Consider the following 16,840-nt stretch of genomic DNA (forward strand, 5'->3'; position numbering starts at 1 on the left):
TGAGGTTCCCTGGATGGTGACATTTCATTTAAGTTGTCATAACTCGTTGTTGGGGCAAATTAGCACATCCTGGGTGACTCCCCTGAGAGCAGAGCCTTGGAAGCTTGTGCCCGGTCTCACCTGGACTCCACCCCATGTGCTTTTTCCCTTTGCTGAGTTCCCTTTGTATCTAAGAAATACAAATGAACTATAAAACATAATCCAAGCCCTCCAAATGTCTGCAATAAAATTAGGAGAGAAAACCGATACAAATGAAAAAATAAGCATGCAACATAATTTTGCTGTAAGAAACCACAGCTGAGAATATGATTATAAGATGAGTCTTGCATGCAAGTCATCAAATCTGGGGGTGGTCTCGGGGACCCCGAATCCATGGTATCAAGCTATTATTTTACTTAAATGCATCAATTTTCTGACAAATGATGACCATATCACCCATGAGATCACATTTAAAAACAACTATCCTACAACGTCTGGGTGATAAATGTCCTGTGGTCTACCTCCACTAAAAAGAATGCTACAGTATAGAATGAACAAGTAAAACAAATTAACCTACAAAGTTTTTAAAGTAACTTTAAAATAATAAAATACATTTGAAACAATTTATTTTCATTCATTCAACTTAACAAGAATATTTACTGTACAAACACCACATTTCAAGCACTGTTCTCGGAGAATCAAAGTGAAATAAGACAGAGATTCCTCCTTTATGAGGCTCAATGACTTTCTCCCCTCCTAAATGAAAGCACTGTGGAAAAGAAGGCCTGGAGAAAACCCTGAAGCTTCTTTTATACTAACAAAACGGATTTTTAAGTGTCTGGATTGATCAGCATGCCCACAAACAAGAAAGATGATACTTAGTAACAATTGAAAAAGCCAAAGATTTAACAGAAAAGCTGGAAAAAAAAAACAAAAAACAAAGAGGAAACTAGAATATATATTCTTGAGAACACAGAGGCAACTGGAATCTAATTGAAAGCAAATAATCACTGGTTGCAGATTTTTAAAAAATCTGTAAAACCCTAGAAATATCAATTTGCTAATGATTGTTTCTGTTATGTGCCTGGCATTGTGCTTGCCATCTGAGGAACACCAAACAACTATAAAACATAGTCCAACCCCTCCTAATGCCTACTATAAAATTAGAAAAGAAAATAAATGCAAAGAAAAAAATAAACATGCAACTTAACATATATATTTAAATGCTCTACTGGGTCATATATAGAAAGAGTGAAAACAATGCTAAGATGATGAGTGAATTGTTTTTTATCTCCTTTTTTGTCATTAAATAGTTTTCCATATAGTAAACACATAAATAAATTAGGGAGTACAAAATAGTTATTGCAGGATTTTGGAAGAACTCTTAACTCCTACCCATTCTTAACTGGAAATTTGGAGGGATAAATTTAACTCTATTTTATCCTGTATTTTCCAGGCTAACTCAGGTTTATTAAAGGAAGTGAAGCTTGCACTTAGGCAAAGGATATGTCCTAGGAAAGGAGCAGATGGGCAAGCAGCTTGGAGGCAGAGTGAAGCATGGGACACACGGGGACAGAAGGGTGCAAGCCCAGCAGAGGAGTGAACACCTGCTCCCGGAGAAACGGCATCTCTCAAAGTGACGTTGAAGGAACCAGGATTACAGACATTAATGGTAACAATCCCGACCTCAGGTGAGGGGCAATAGAAACGGATGGTAGAACTGGAAACGAATGTAAGAATCCATCTGCTCCTGAGTGCATGGAACTAAATCAATAAAACCTAATAGAAACCTCCATGGTGAAAACCCCACTTTTAGAATAACAATATAATAAATTCAATCCGGCTTTAATTTTGTGCCTAATTTGGGTGCCAATGTCTGAAAGCACATGTTAAACTCTATGGTAACAAGCTGTAAGGCCCTTAATCTGAGCCAAAGAAACCAACATTTTCAGCTGAGTCAAAGATTATAAACTGAAGTATGTCAAAACAAACTTAATGCACATGTCGAGAGAGGTTTTGCTTTTAATACGTTCTACGTCCAACTTGGCACTGAAACAGGTTCTCTCGGGACTTGCCCTACTCTTCGTTCCACACTGTGAAGCAAGAAATCCAGACACAGCCAGGCCCTTCAGGAGGAGGCAGAGGCTGGGGGAGGATGTGGCAGAGAGAGCAGCATGCTCTGCACTGTGGCTCCTACAGGGGCCATTCCAGTAGCTCCACTCGAGGATGCAGCACCTGAGCCCATGTCTTCCCAACAAGCAGAGAACATGCTATTTAAGAGCCACATACCCTGCACAGCCTTTCATCTGGCTGCTCTGAAAGGTCAAGCATGAATCATTTAGCCATTGTTATCTCTGTGTCTGTGGAGGGAGGTAGAGACAGCAGAAAACCACAGACCAGGCCGGGCGGGGTGGCTCATGCCTGTAATTCCAGCACTTTGGGAGGCTGAGGCAGGCAGATCACTTGAGGTCAGGCGTTCAAGACCAGCCTTGCCAACATGGTGAAACCCCGTCTCTACTAAAAAATACAAAAAAATAGCCAGGCATGGTAGCGGGTGCCTGTAGTTCCAGCTACTAGGGAGTCTGAGGCAGGAGAATAGCATGAACCTGGGAGGTGGAGGTTGTAGTGAGCCAAGGTTGTGCCACTGCACTCCAGCCTGGGTGACAGACTATTTGTCCCACTCTACAAGGACCAGGCAACAACCAGCCAAGGGATGGAGCAAGTGAAAGGAAACCTGCCCCATACGGGGATAAGGGAAAGGGCAAGAGCTGCCTTCAAAATGGAAATATCAAGTTACTCTAAGTTGATCTTGGATAAATTTTGTAATTTTTCAGGGGGATTGTATCTGGTGCGAGGATCTACTAAAGCCTGCCTGTTCAACTGTCCTGGAAGGAGGCTGGTTAATCCATGATGGAAGTAATTCAGGCTTGTCTTTCTTGTAACTCAAATAACAGACTTTTTTTTTTTTTTTGAGACAAGGTCTCACCTGGGTTGCCCAGGCTACAGTGCAGTGGCACCATCTCACCTTACTGCAGCCTCAACCTCCCAAGCTCAGGTGATTCTCCCACCTCAGCCTCCTGAGTAGCTGGACCACAGGCACGTGCCACCAAGCCTGGCTGATTTTTTGTATTTTTAGTAGAGATAGGGTTTTCCATGTTGCCCAGGCTGGTCTCAAAGCTCCTAGACTCAAGCAATCCACCCACTTTGGCCTTCCAAAGTGCTAGGAGCCACCGTGCACAGGTGGGAGCCACTGCACCTGGGCCAAGACTTTGAAGGACAAAAGATGATTTCATTTTCACCAGTCAGCCCACTTCCTCACTACCTTTACCCCTCACCAACAGACTTCTAATAGGCTCACTTCTCCAATCCCAATATCTTTCCTAAATGGCATTACCATTCTTCCATTTCTTCCCTTTAATTATGCCTGAGGCTGCAATTTTTTGAAATTTTGCAATCAGACCTTGGCAATGACCTTGAGCTGTAGGATATAAATAACTTCCACATGCTTAGTGTTCCAATAATGGAACACTAGGCATAAGTAGATTTTAATATTCACCCACCATGTTCTAGGCAAAAACATCCTACCAGGTTCCAGGGACACAGAGAAGGAAATTCTTTACAACCCTGCTCAGGGCTAAGGGATCCTTGATCTTCCCAAATGTTTAGAATCACTTGTTCCCTATGACTAACTTATGTGTCTATGGGCTGAAGTATACTCCTGAATTAGAATTTACTTACTTACTTATCTTTTCCTACTGCTAAACCATGAGTTCCCCCAGGACATGAGCTACATCTCATTCATCTCTAGACTACCAGCACCTATCATCTCACAGCATCTGGAAACATAGGAAATGCTCGACACAGAAGAGGTAAAACAGCAGGTACATTGCAAAGTCCTTTCCCTCAAGGAGTAGGTAGCCTAATACTTCAGACAGGCATGTAAATAAATATTAGTACTGCTATGTGATACATGCAGTACATGGTGATATACAGGGTATAAATAATAGCACAACAAAGGCCAGATTGGCTGGGCATGGTGGCTCACACTTGTAATCCACACACTTTGGAAGGACAAGGTGGGAGAATCGTTTGAGTCCAGGAATTCAAGACCTGCCTGGGCAGCATAGTGAGAACCCCATCTTTACAAAAAATTGTTTGTAAATTAGGCAGGTATGGTGGTACATGCCTGTAGTCCCAGCTCCTCAGGAGGCTGAGCCAAGAGGATCACTTGACCCTAAGAGCTCAAGGCTGCAGTGAGCTATGATCTCCAGCCTGGGTGGAGCTACTGATCTCCAGCCTGGGTGACAGAGTGAGACCTTGCCTCTTAAAAAAAAAGAGCAAAGATTGAGTGCCACTGCACTCCAGCCTGGGCAACAGACCATTTGTGCCACCCTATGATGTATGAAGGAGGAAGCCCTGGGCTGCACTTGATTAAGCATAAGAGAAAGATAAAGGGGGCAGGGGTGTTCCACACTGAGAGGGTAGGGTGAATAAAAGCTCAAAGCAGCAGGGGGTATTCAGGGAAGTGTGAGAACCTCGGCTCAGCTAGATGAGGTAGTGGAAGGGGAGGTGGCTGGGAAAGAGGCAGGGTCTTATATGCCCCGCACAAAAGGACCTCGGACCTTCCCTTGCAGGTGAGGAAGGACAGGTAAGTGTTTAAAGCATGGGTCTAAGGGGTTCTGGAAAGATGCTCTAGCAGCAATGCTGAGTGTGGCCCAGAGGGGAGCAAGAGGCAGTGGGGCTACTATTCCAGCCCAGGGCTACTTCCCCAGGGTGCAGGGAGCACCTGAGGGAGAGGGCCCCAAGAAATGCGGGTTTCTGGACCACTTGGAAGGTGGTAGGTAGCACAAGTGGCCAAATTATGATGATGGGAACATGTGGAGAGCACCAGGACTTCAGTTAAGAAATAAGAAAACCATGGCTAAGGCCCTGGTTCCGTCATCACCAACAAGCTGCATCAATCATTCAACCGCAACTGTCTCACCTGTCAAATAAGGAAAAGAATCTCATCCGAGGAAAACTTGAGTACATGTTACCAAGAATACAAAGGTGAGAAAGACATGGGCCCTCTCTTCAAATCCAAAAGGAAGAAAAGGAAACATAATAAAACAAGGTGGCAAGTGCCATAAAATATGTTTTAAAAATAATTTCTTTTTGTCCAAAAAGTAATATATTCTTGCTGCAATAAAAGACCACTGGATACTAGAGTAAATTAAAAAGATATAAAGTAGTATAAAAGAATAGAGTGAATTAAAGTAGTATGGATAACAGAGTAAATTAAAAAGATATAAAGTAGTAATAGAAATTAAAGAGATGATAGGGCAATTGATTATAAGCAAGTTTAAATGAGATAAACACAAGCTCTTTTAAAAGTATGAAGCATTGGCCAGCCATGGTGGCTCATGCCTGCAATCCCAGCACTTTGGGAGGCCAAGACAGACGGATCACTTAAGGTCAGGAGCTCAAGACCAGCCTAGACAACATGGTGAAACCTCATCTCTACTAAAAATGCAAAATATTAGCTGGGAGTGGTGGCATGCACCTGTAATCCTAGCTACTTGGGAGACTGAGGCATGAGAATTGCTTGAACCTGGGAGGCAGAGGTTGTACAGTGAGCCAAGATCATGCCACTGCACTACAGCCTGGGTGACAGAACGAGACTCCGTCTCAAGAAAAAAAGTATGAACCATTACAAAGTTCACACTGGCTCATCCTTACCAGAGCTCTGGCCTGTGTGTGCCTCCCTTGCCCCTCAATGCTGCCCTGCTCCAGGGTTGAGAAGGGCCACCCATAACAAACATCTCCAACAAGAAGCTTTGTGAGATTTTTTTATTTCCCAAGAAAATTATCCATGTAAAATGTTTTCAAGAAATGTGGATCCCAACAATGAAGTAAACAAATTATTTGTAGCTTAATAACCCACTGGGTGTCTGAAAGGCAAATAGAGCACATTGTTGGTTATGTTTGTTTGAAACAAACACTGAGCTATTCACAAAGCAAATAACCATGATATACGTATATGACAACCTGAGGCTTTCATGCCTATGAGAATTTTACTTCAAGGCCAATATCATATTCAATAAATCATAGGACTTCAGGAAGAACCAAGAATGCTGTCAAATACTATGATAAACAGGATTAAATAACAATAGTATCAAACTGTTAGAAGAATAGGTAAAGACTGTGAAGATACTTTGTGAAAGAAATATAGTTTATGGATAAAATACAAAAACATGTTCAACCTCACTAATACCGCAAAAAATGCACACCAAGGATCATCTAAATGTCCATGAGGAATTGATTAAATACATTATGGCATATCCATAAGATAAATGAACATGCTATTATTTAAAATTATGTTCTGAAACTGAGTCATAGGGAAAATATCCAAAGTATATTTGCAAAGAAAAAATAAGATACAAAATACTATAGACAAAGTTTTGTAAAAAAAAAATAAAAATAGAGAAGTATAAAGCAGATTACTATTAACCAAGAGATTTTCTCTAAGTGGTAAAAATTAGAGATGATGACTTGCTTTCTATCTTTCCAAAATTTTCCATACCAATATTTAGAAATTTTACAATCAGAATAATCTTAAATATAAATATCTGATAATTCTGAGCTTCTCGAGGGCAGGGACTAGGCCTGTGTTTGCTTATCTAACTAGTGCTTAGCACACAGCATTTGCTCTATAATTATTTGTTGAATGGATCAATTATTGAACAAATGAAGAACAGATATACTCATTTAAAAAGTTCTGGCTGGGCGTGGTGGCTCATGCCTGTAATCTCAGCACTTTGGAAGGCCAAGGCAGGAGGATCACGAGGTCAGGCGTCTCTACTAAAAACACAAACAACAGGCCGGGTGCGGTGGTGGCTCAAGCCTATAATCCCAGCACTTTAGGAGGCCGAGGCGGGTGGATCACAAAGTCAAGAGATCGAGACCATCCTGGTCAACAAGGTGAAACCCCGTCTCTATTAAAAATACAAAAATTAGCTGGGCATGGTGGCGCGCGCCTGTAGTCCCAGCTACTCGGGAGGCTGAGGCAGGAGAATTGCTTGAACCCAGGAGGCGGAGGTTGCGATGAGCCGAGATCGCGCCATTGCACTCCAGCCTGGGTAACAAGAGCGAAACTCCGTCTCAAAAAAAAAAAAAAAAAAAATTAGTTCCTTACGAGAGTCCTTGAGTGTCAGGAAAGGTAAGTACCCAAACATGGAGAGCTCCTGTCTTGACCAACAAGGTTCAGATAAGCTCCGCTACTCTTTTATATATGAGTTAGAAGTGAGCTCCAAATGGGGGATTTGACATTATTGCATTACAGAAAATTCACATGAGCTTTGAGTTCTTAACCATATAAGCAAGGTATTATTAGAAGAGTCCTGAGAAGACGGTTAAAGAAAAAAAAAAATTACTGAACCAAAGCAAATAGTGAATGTACATCATAGAACATATTTTAAAAGAAAGATCAATTCTTAGATGTCCAAATCTCAGAGGTCAAAATAAAAGTTAAATTCCACTTTTGACTTCAGCCAAACAGAATAAAGCATCCTCGGGATGAGACAGAGACAAAGATGGAAAGAGCAAGAGAAATGAGGAGGAAAAACTGGCTTCTGAAAGGCTAGAAAGAGCATGTTCTAATTTAAAAGAAATATATCCTTCTTCATTTAAGGTTTAAGAGAAATTATCTTTCTGACAGTGAATTTTAATTGATTTCCTTTTTGAATTTTCAGTTTTCTCAAGTAAATTCTATCTACCAAAGTGGCAAGTTTCTGCTGTCAATATCAGAGACACCCATAACTACATAATTAAAAGAATTAGATCAATTTTAGACTCACTGGTAGGACAAGCGTTAGAAGCTCACTTGCCTCTATTTCACTCAAGAAATTAAAACTAAGCCTGGAAAACATTTGTCTTGGACAAACTAATTAAGATATTTGTTTATATCCCTCACTAAAGTTTGCTAAACTGCAGGTCATTCCAGTATATTAGCAATTTTTTTTTTTTATAAGATTCAGGGGTTTCACCGTATAGGTCAGGCTGGTCTCAAACTCTGAATCTCAGGTGATCCGCCCGCCTCGGCCTTCCAAAGTGCTGGGATTACAGGCACGAGCCACTGCGCCGGCCCTATATTAGCAAATCTTTAATGATCTTTAACAATCTCCTAATATACTTGAAACCATTGAAGGTACTCAGGCTTTCAATAACTTCCTGAAAACCTTAAATTTAAGCCAGTTATATTTCACTTTAAAGGTTATCATCACAATCTGATTCCCACAAAGTATTATACATCTACATACATATAAAAGGCACCAGCAGTTTCTGTAAGTATAACAGAATTCTCTTGAGACAAGAGGATGAAACAGACTCTGGCACAAAAATTCCTCCACTAAACACACATTAAACACTTGTGGTTTCAATTTCCCCAGGAATAAATCAGTATCAAGCCCCAAAGAGGTGCCACATGTTTTCAAAGACTGAAATATAAGGCATTCTAAAAAAAGCATATTACTAATTGTGTAAACTGAATAGCGAAAGCCATTAAAAATAATGCCTCAGCATACCTGACAATTCTTGTTTTACAAACGAAAGCACAGCCAGGTAAACCTGACAGTCAGCTATGATTATCTGCCTCTGAAGCCGATCAACCATAGAAGGGGCGGATTTTCGGACATCAACCTATTTGGCGGAAAGAAAGCCCACAGTGATAAATCACATATAACAATGATAGTCCCCCCAGACAGTATTAGGTTATTGTACAAAGTAATTTCACATAGGAATTGTGAAACCTGGCATTCACTCAATGCCAAGACCAAATTTATCCTATGGGCCTGGCAGCTCCAAATTTCCATTAGTCTGACTTAGTTTTGTTTGTTTGAGCACTGTAACTCAAAGATAAAAATATTCTAAGTGATACAAGTTGAATCCATAGGAAATATGAAAGCAACACAAAACTTCGGAGTCTCACCTTTTTTTAAAAAAACAATGTAAAGTCTTTCTTATCCAAAATAAAAATTATTAAAGGTACAATATATTCCTCCAAGTAGATAACCTGAAAAGTCAACTTTGCGGCCACCTGTCTTCAGGTAGGATAACATTAGGGGCATTCTTTTTTTTTTTTTGAGATGAAGTTTCCCTCTTGTCACCCATGCTGGAGTGCAGTGGTGCAATCTCGGCTCACTGCAACCTCTACCTTCTGAGTTTAAGCAATTCTCCTGCCTCAGCCTTCTGAATAGCTGGGATTATAGGCATGTGCCACTACACTGGATAATTTTTATATTTTTAATAGAGACACGGTTTCTCCATGTTGATCAGGCTGGTCTCAAACTCCCAACCTCAGGTGATCCTCCCACCTTGGCCTCCAAAAGTGCTGGGATTACAAGTGTGAGCCACTGCACCTGGCCACATTAGGGACATTCTATTTGTGCATGCAACTGAGATGTAAGGATCAGAAACAGATTACATTTCCATTAAGGAGAAAATATTCTGGAATTAAAAATTAGCTTTGAATAAATCACAAACAGTACTTGAAATATAAGTCATATAAATAAAAAATAAAAATATGCAAAGTCAAATCACTTTTAATAAAATGTTGGTCTCTATCATGTTTCTAAAATGAAGAAAAATCACTCCAGAATAGAACACTCTGTATTTAGTACAAAGTAAACTTGAATAAAATAAGTTAAATAGCTTTCAATATGCTATCACAATGACAGAAAAAATAATAGGATTTTTGCAGATGTGTCAACAGTATACACAGTAGTTATGCCAGAGTCATCTCCTTCCCTTTTTTCTAGATTTTAGCATAATCCATCATGGTCACTGCGGTTCCAAATCTAACCCCAGCACTCACTACTCTATTCACTTGGAAAAATGTCCAGATGCTTTTATTTCCTCGTTTGTAATAACATCTGGCTGGGCGCGGTGGCTCATGCCTATAATCCCAGCACTTTGGGAGGACGAGGTGGGTGGATCTCCTGAGGTCAGGAGTTCGAGACAAGTCTGGACAACATGGTGAAAGCCCTGTCTCTACTAAAAATACAAAAATTATCCAGGTGTGGTGGTGGGCGCCTGTAATCCCAGCTATTGGGAGGCTGAGGCAGGAGAATCGCTTGAACCCGGGAGGCAGAGGTTGCAGTGAGCAGAGATCATGCCATTGCACTCCAGCCCATGCGACAGTGCGACACTCCGTCTCAAAAAAAAAAAAAAAAACTACTGTGTAGGATTGTTGGGAGGGCTAATGAGATGCTAAACGTGAAAACACTTTTTAAATTGCAAGGACACATTACAAATATTAATTATTAACACAAATGCTAGACATGGTACTGGATATACTGATGACAGACATGTAAATAAGCTTTCATTGTACTGAGGAAATACAGACCTTATTACTATGTATTGTGGGAAGCACTCTAAGGGCAGGAAACCACAGGACCTGTAGGAGACATACTCCACAGGGCATGGAGCCTCAAACAAGAGTCCTTGGGGGAAAGGACACTTAGAAAAAACTAAAAAAGAGCAGGAACCAGGAAATGAGGGAGGAGAATGTTCCAGGCAGAGGAAATGTAAATGCCAAGGCAGCCACATTAGGGAGTTGGTACTTTATTATAATGGCAATGGCTGGTGAGAGGGGCCACTGAAAACCAAGTAAGCAACAAATTTGCATTTTAGTGACTCTATTATCAACAATGAATTAGAGCAGCAGACCCCAACCTTTTTGGCACCAGCAACCAGCTTCATGGAAGACCATTTTTCTGTGGACCGGGTTGCAGGGTTGGGAGGGTATGGGTTAATGGCTTCGGGATGAAACTGTTCCACCTCAGATCATTAGCCATTAGTTAGATTCTCATAATGAGTGCACATACCCTAGGTCCCTTACACGCACAGTTCATGCTCCTATGACAATCTAATGACGCTGCTGATCTGATAGGAGGTGGAGCTCAAGTGGTAATGATCACACACCCTGAAGCTCACCTCCTGCTCTGCGGCCTGGTTCCTAACAGTCCGTGGACCAGTATGGACCCATGGCCCAGGGGTTGGGGACCACTACATTACGAAACCATGAGACTGGAGGCAGAAATGCCGATGTGTCTTAGACAAGTGGGACGGTGTCTGACCTACAGAGATGGCAGTGAGGATGGAGAATAGTCGATGAATTCAAGAGGTATTTAACAAAAAGAGTCAACAGCACTTGGTCATTGATTAGATATCAGGCTGGAGAGAGAAGAAGCTAGGAAAACTCTGGCCCTCTGGACCATCAGGAGATGGGACACTTGGCCCATCAGGAGCTTTCTCATAGTGGACACTATAAACAAGAGCAGAGGTAAAGCACTCTCCTATGATGCTTTATAGGCAGGGCACAGGCATGCAGGAGTAGAAGACAGGTGGCTTCTGATGACTATATCCAACAGACTGATTTGTCAGTGACATATGTGAGACCCCTGGGCACTCCAAGTAACATCAGGGCTAGGAGGATGCCTCTCCACAGCCTAGCACTTTTGCACTCAAAGATGAAGGCAAAATCAGGAAAACTGGATTATGATGTTATTATGACTATTTGCAACCAAAGGCTGGTGAGGCCTGGAGAAAATTAGGTAAACTGCTGAATTTCAGAATTATACCAAAATGCAATTCTATTATTCATCAACTGCCATCGTATCCTATTTGAATTACGTATAGGAAAAGCTCATTAAAACAGCTCTTGCCACACAGCCCATTATGGAAGAAGATGATTCTAAGATATCAAATGCACATGCACTGAATGGCTCTGGATGACTGAAAGGACCTTCTGTTTTTTTAAGAGATACATTTTATATAGCCAAAAACCATAAGAAACATTGTGGTTTTTCAGCGATATTCTAAATACCAAAACCAAGCAAATGGTTTTTGTTCTCAACGAACAAAAGTGATATTCTAAATAAGTGGCACACAGTTCACAACCTACAGCCGCAGTACTTACATTCTTCTTAATTTTATTCTTGATTGTTTCAATTACTCCAGCCTCTTCACTTTCACACAGTTTTTCTGTAGTTTTTAAGTCATCACATGCCAACTGCATTTTTTCTTCCTCAAATGTCATCATGGCATTCTAGAAAGAGCGAGAGGAGAAAGAAAGAAAGAGAGAGAGAAAAATAAATTTAGGTGAATTTGTTACAACAAAACTCCAAATTAAAAAAAAACAAATTATTTATTGCAAGCAAAAGAATGTAAATGTAACAGCACAATCTATTCATTTAAAGAAACTATAATCTCAACAGGAAATAAGACTATACCTCTATCATATCATCATGAAAAAAATATAGTAATAAATGTCCCTGCAATTACTGTTCTACAAATTTTATTGTTGCTGTTATTAAACACAACAACAAAAATTCTCTATAATTTCCGATTGGTCTGCTCAATTCAGTTTTTACAATGGTGTCTAATTCAAAACTTCATTCTACCCACATATGGATCCCTGGCTCCGCCAAGTACTGCACAGAAAATGCTAATGAAACAATGGCTTGTAGGTACTCTTGGAAAAATTCAGTCTTTCCAGGGACTGCAATTCCAGTGGGTTCACTTAAAAGGAATTCATTTTATATTGTCTATGGTTCAAAATTCCATGACAGCTTGTTTCTAGGCACCTGATCCTGGTGGACTTTTTCAGGCCACATTTAACCAGGAAGGGGAAATCTACCAAATTGCTGAACACCTGTGACTTCTACCCAGTAGAGCCGAGTTTTCTGAGATGAATGGGCTTACAGGGGCAGAAAGAGACTTGCTACAGGACACCTGGTTCTTGGAAGGACCTAATGAACCTATGTCTCTAGCTCCCCATTTCCTATCAAGTTCCACCACCTCCATCTTGGCATTTCACATTTCAGGCTTTCTCAGTATGGCTCTAACCTACTTCTCCATTCTAGCCAAACCACACCACCATCACCTTGGCCCAAGCCTCCCTGCCACACTCTTCTTCCCAGCCCTCCTCTCAAGCTGCTGAAATCTCAACCCTGCTGTATGGCCTTGCTTCTCACCTCCTCCTCCACCACCAGACTCAGCCAAGACCCTTTAGATATATCTCGTTTACAGCTCTTGTAATTATTTGAGTACTAAAGTTATGACCCCGACCCTGTACCATTCTCCTTGAGGTTGGGAATAATGTATTCTTTCAAACAATAGCCCTTAACATTTTTGTTGCATTAACTGGCAATAACAGGAAATAAATACCTTGAATAAAAATGTCTCACTGGAAGCTGGCCTGGTACCTGTGGTTGAGTACTGCCAGGCTGTGTGTGACATGCCCATTTACTGACATCTTTCTAAGTCTTAGATCTAAATGCTTTCTCTTTTTCAGTCTCTGTCATGTCTTTTTTTTCTTGTTACACAATTCTTCAACAGTCTTTTAAAAAATCATGTGTTTGAAAGTAGTTTGTGTGATGCTTAACTGTTTCTGAAAAATCAAAGCATCCCATTTTCCACATTGTCCAATGTACTTTAAAACCTAACTGCAACCTACTTCCTCTATTCCCAAATACTCATATTTGGAAATGTAATACTAACTGACAAACGTTAGTTCCACTCATTTAATTTGTCCTCTAGTTCACATTTACTCAATAATTTTAGAGCAAACCTTTATTATTCAAACCCAAACCTTTTTTTCTCCCTCGAATGCAGTTTTAATCACTGAAGGTCTTTCCATTACATTTTTATTCTAAAAAGGACTTTGTTAAAATATAATACTCTATAAATAAGATATAAGCATTTATTTTTAAAATTAGTGAAGACATATTATTTCATAGGTATTGGGTAACAGGCAAAAATTTTATTTCAGCTTTAAACCCCAAAAGATTTTCTATAATAGTGTATCTATACAACTGGTAGCCACTAACAGACATTACTTTATATAATTGTTTCCTTCATGCCAATAGGTCTTAAGGTATCAACTTACCAAAAAACTGACAAAACTGGCTCCAAAACTCATTAGTGGGCTATGATTTCTGTTTAAAAAATATAAAAATAAAATTATTTTCATTGTAAAATTTCATTTTAAAAGCATTTGACAAATCATGATTACCATGTAATCCTACTAATTGGATAAAAGAAGTTAAGGTCATCAAGCAGATTAAATCACCCTAAGAAAGAAGTTAAAGAGGCAAGGTGGTTTACAACTCTATCTGCCCGAATAGAATTTGCCTCTGATTCTTCAAAGCAAGGCAAACAAAAAGTCAAATTATAACAGACACTGCCTTAGTAAACTTTTTAATTGTGGCTATTAAAGAATTGACACAGTAAATATAAAGATGTTAGAAACAGGCCGGGTGCAGTGGCTCATGCCTGTAATCCCAACACTTTGGAAGACTGAGGCAGGCAGATTACCTGAGGTCAAGAGTTGGAGACCAGTCTGGTCAACAGGGCAAAGCCCCATTTCTACTAAAAATACGAAAGTTAGCCAGATGTGGTGATGGATGTCTGTAATCCCAGCTACTCGGGAGGCTAAGGCAGGGAGAATTGCGTGAACCTGTGAGGCAGAGGTTGCAGTGAGCCAAGATTGCATCACTACGCTCCAGTTTGGGCGACAGAGCGAGACTCCGTCTCAAAAAAGAAAAAAAAAGGTAGAAACAATCTGACACCTATAAAAACATGGCCAAAGAAAGATGGTTATTATTCCTTTTTAAAATAATCTTCTGCCATTACCAGTTTGATCATTTTTAAAATGCAAAACTTGTTACAAATGTTCAACACATTTGAAAATCAGTACAGTTTCTAGAGTAGATCAAAGAGTTTCATCACTGAGTCAGACTTCACAAACTCATTCATCAATCCAAGAACCTTAGGAATGCCTCCCTAAGAGTCAGCCATTCCTCCCTTGCAATCATCTGATTTTGCTGTAAGCCAAAAATGAAACTGAATCAATACCAATTTAGTTTAAAGAATATAAGAATATAAATGTTCTGATTCAAAATCAAAAATAGTACAAAATAGTACAAAATCCAGATCTCTATAAATTGTACTAAAAAGAAAAGCAAATTGTAATTATGTTCTTAAATGAAAATCGTTTTACTGATTTTTTTAATTATGCAAATAATATATGGTCACTATAAAAAGGCATGAAACAATGATTCAATCTCCTACTATAAATACAGAATATATGCAAAGTGAGAGTATGTGTGTGTCTATGGGAAAGAGAAGGTGCACACTTTGTCAATGTGTGTGTACACACACATAGCCTAATTGACATCTTGCACATATATTTTTGCAGAAAAGGCCAAATATATTCTTGGGATAAAATGCTAGAGGTAGCATTACTGAGATAAAGGGTACACACATTCATTTTTCTCTTGGTGCACCCTGTAAGTGTCAGAGAAAGAGAGTGTGTGTGAGATCCAGGACTTGATTTAACATTAACGTTAACCTTCTGCCACCATTTTTTCATCTACTTAGTACCTACCTAAATTCTACAGTTAATAATAGTCTGCTTATCCCACTTAATAGGTTACTTAAACCTACATTCAAAAAAAAGGAAGGTCAATTCATTTGTGAGGACTCCCTAACCATCACTCACACCTGTGAACCTAGCTCAAACAGCACACTTTTATAGTGTCTGTCATCCCCACAATCTGCCTCAAAATATGTTAGTTTTTCTCATTCCGTAGCACTATATGGGCATAACAGTACAGGCTCCTACCCTAACCTACTGCATATATAATGTCCACCTTACACATAGCAGGCGTTCCACAAATCCAAGTCAGTGAAGAAAGGGATGACACAGAACTAACTCTGCCTTTCAGGAACCAGACACGTCTCAATCGAGTGCTGAGTACTACGGCTTTTCCCTCCTTTTCCCTTTCCCTGCTTACATATTGGCCACTTTGCCATTTGCAAAACGAAGGAAACTGAAACCAGGGCCTACTATTGCCACATCTGCTTCTAAAATTAGGTTACTGAGAGCTGTGGCAATTAATTATTCATGGTACCCAACCCGGCCCTTGACTTCATATACCATCTTATCACTTAAGTAGGGGGGAAAAAACCATAGAAACCAGCCCAATGAAAGCATTTTCCCTCCTTAAAGAACTGTCTGCATCCCACACAGCACCCAGGTGCATCAGGCACATGATAATGTATTGCAGGACAGGTGGGTGTCCTCTCAGGCTGCCCATCACTCGCTGGTAGAACAGCTCAATCTAACACATTTCACTTGGTACTTGGTTGGTTGGTTGTTTTTTTTAGACAGAGTCTCCCTCTGCCGCTCAGGCTGGAGTGCAATGGTGCAGTCTCAGCTCACTGCAACCTCTGCCTCCCCAGTTCAAGCGATTCTCCTGCCTCAGTCTCCCGAATAGCTGGGATTACAGGCATGTGCCACCATGCCTGGCTAATTTTTGTATTTTTAATAGAGACAGTGTTTCACTATGTTGGCCAGGCTGGTCTGAAATTCCTGGCCTCAAGTGATCCGTTCTCCTCAGCCTCCCAAAGTGCTGGGATTACAGGTGTGAGCCACCGCACCCGGCCCACTTGTATTTTTTTTTAACAAGTGACCCTAAGTTAACTTACCACATCCTAATCAATTATCAGTTGTGGGCCACACATGTGTCTCTATACAAAATGCATTCATTTTGGAGATCTGGAAATGTTCCCAAAGTGTATGAAGGTCCTTAGTTCAAAACCAGTGCTGTGGAAGGGGAGGAAGAGGCTCCCAGCTCATTTCAATATTGCTCATATTTGGAACCAACAGACAAACACCAAACAAGAGGGGAGTGAGAGTGCCATGTGAAGGCTGAGTATAAAGGTAAGCATTCGAACCAAATACAGACCTTTCTAAATACCAGAAGACATACAAAAAACAGGGCAAGTGAAATAAACCATAGTGAAAAACCCATTTTTT

The 16,840-nt window shown here is 40.3% G+C and overlaps 1 protein-coding gene across 2 annotated transcripts in view; it reads right to left on the minus strand.

Annotated features, from left to right (window-relative positions):
• TTC39C (tetratricopeptide repeat domain 39C) overlaps positions 1-16,840 on the minus strand; it is a 124,059-nt gene that overhangs the window by 55,569 nt on the left and 51,650 nt on the right. For both annotated transcript variants that reach the window (XM_012445011.2, XM_064379327.1), the window contains exons 2-4: positions 13,907-13,955; positions 11,936-12,064; positions 8,541-8,655 (exon numbers count right to left, since the gene is read on the minus strand). In XM_012445011.2, coding sequence (XP_012300434.1) covers positions 8,541-8,655; positions 11,936-12,064; positions 13,907-13,955 — 293 coding nt within the window. The remainder of the gene's footprint in view (positions 1-8,540; positions 8,656-11,935; positions 12,065-13,906; positions 13,956-16,840) is intronic.

The sequence above is a fragment of the Aotus nancymaae genome, unplaced genomic scaffold (assembly GCF_030222135.1).
Source record: "Aotus nancymaae isolate 86718 unplaced genomic scaffold, 86718_ANA_hifiasm-v0.15.2.pri h1tg000020l, whole genome shotgun sequence".
Classification (NCBI taxonomy): Eukaryota; Metazoa; Chordata; class Mammalia; order Primates; family Aotidae; genus Aotus; species Aotus nancymaae.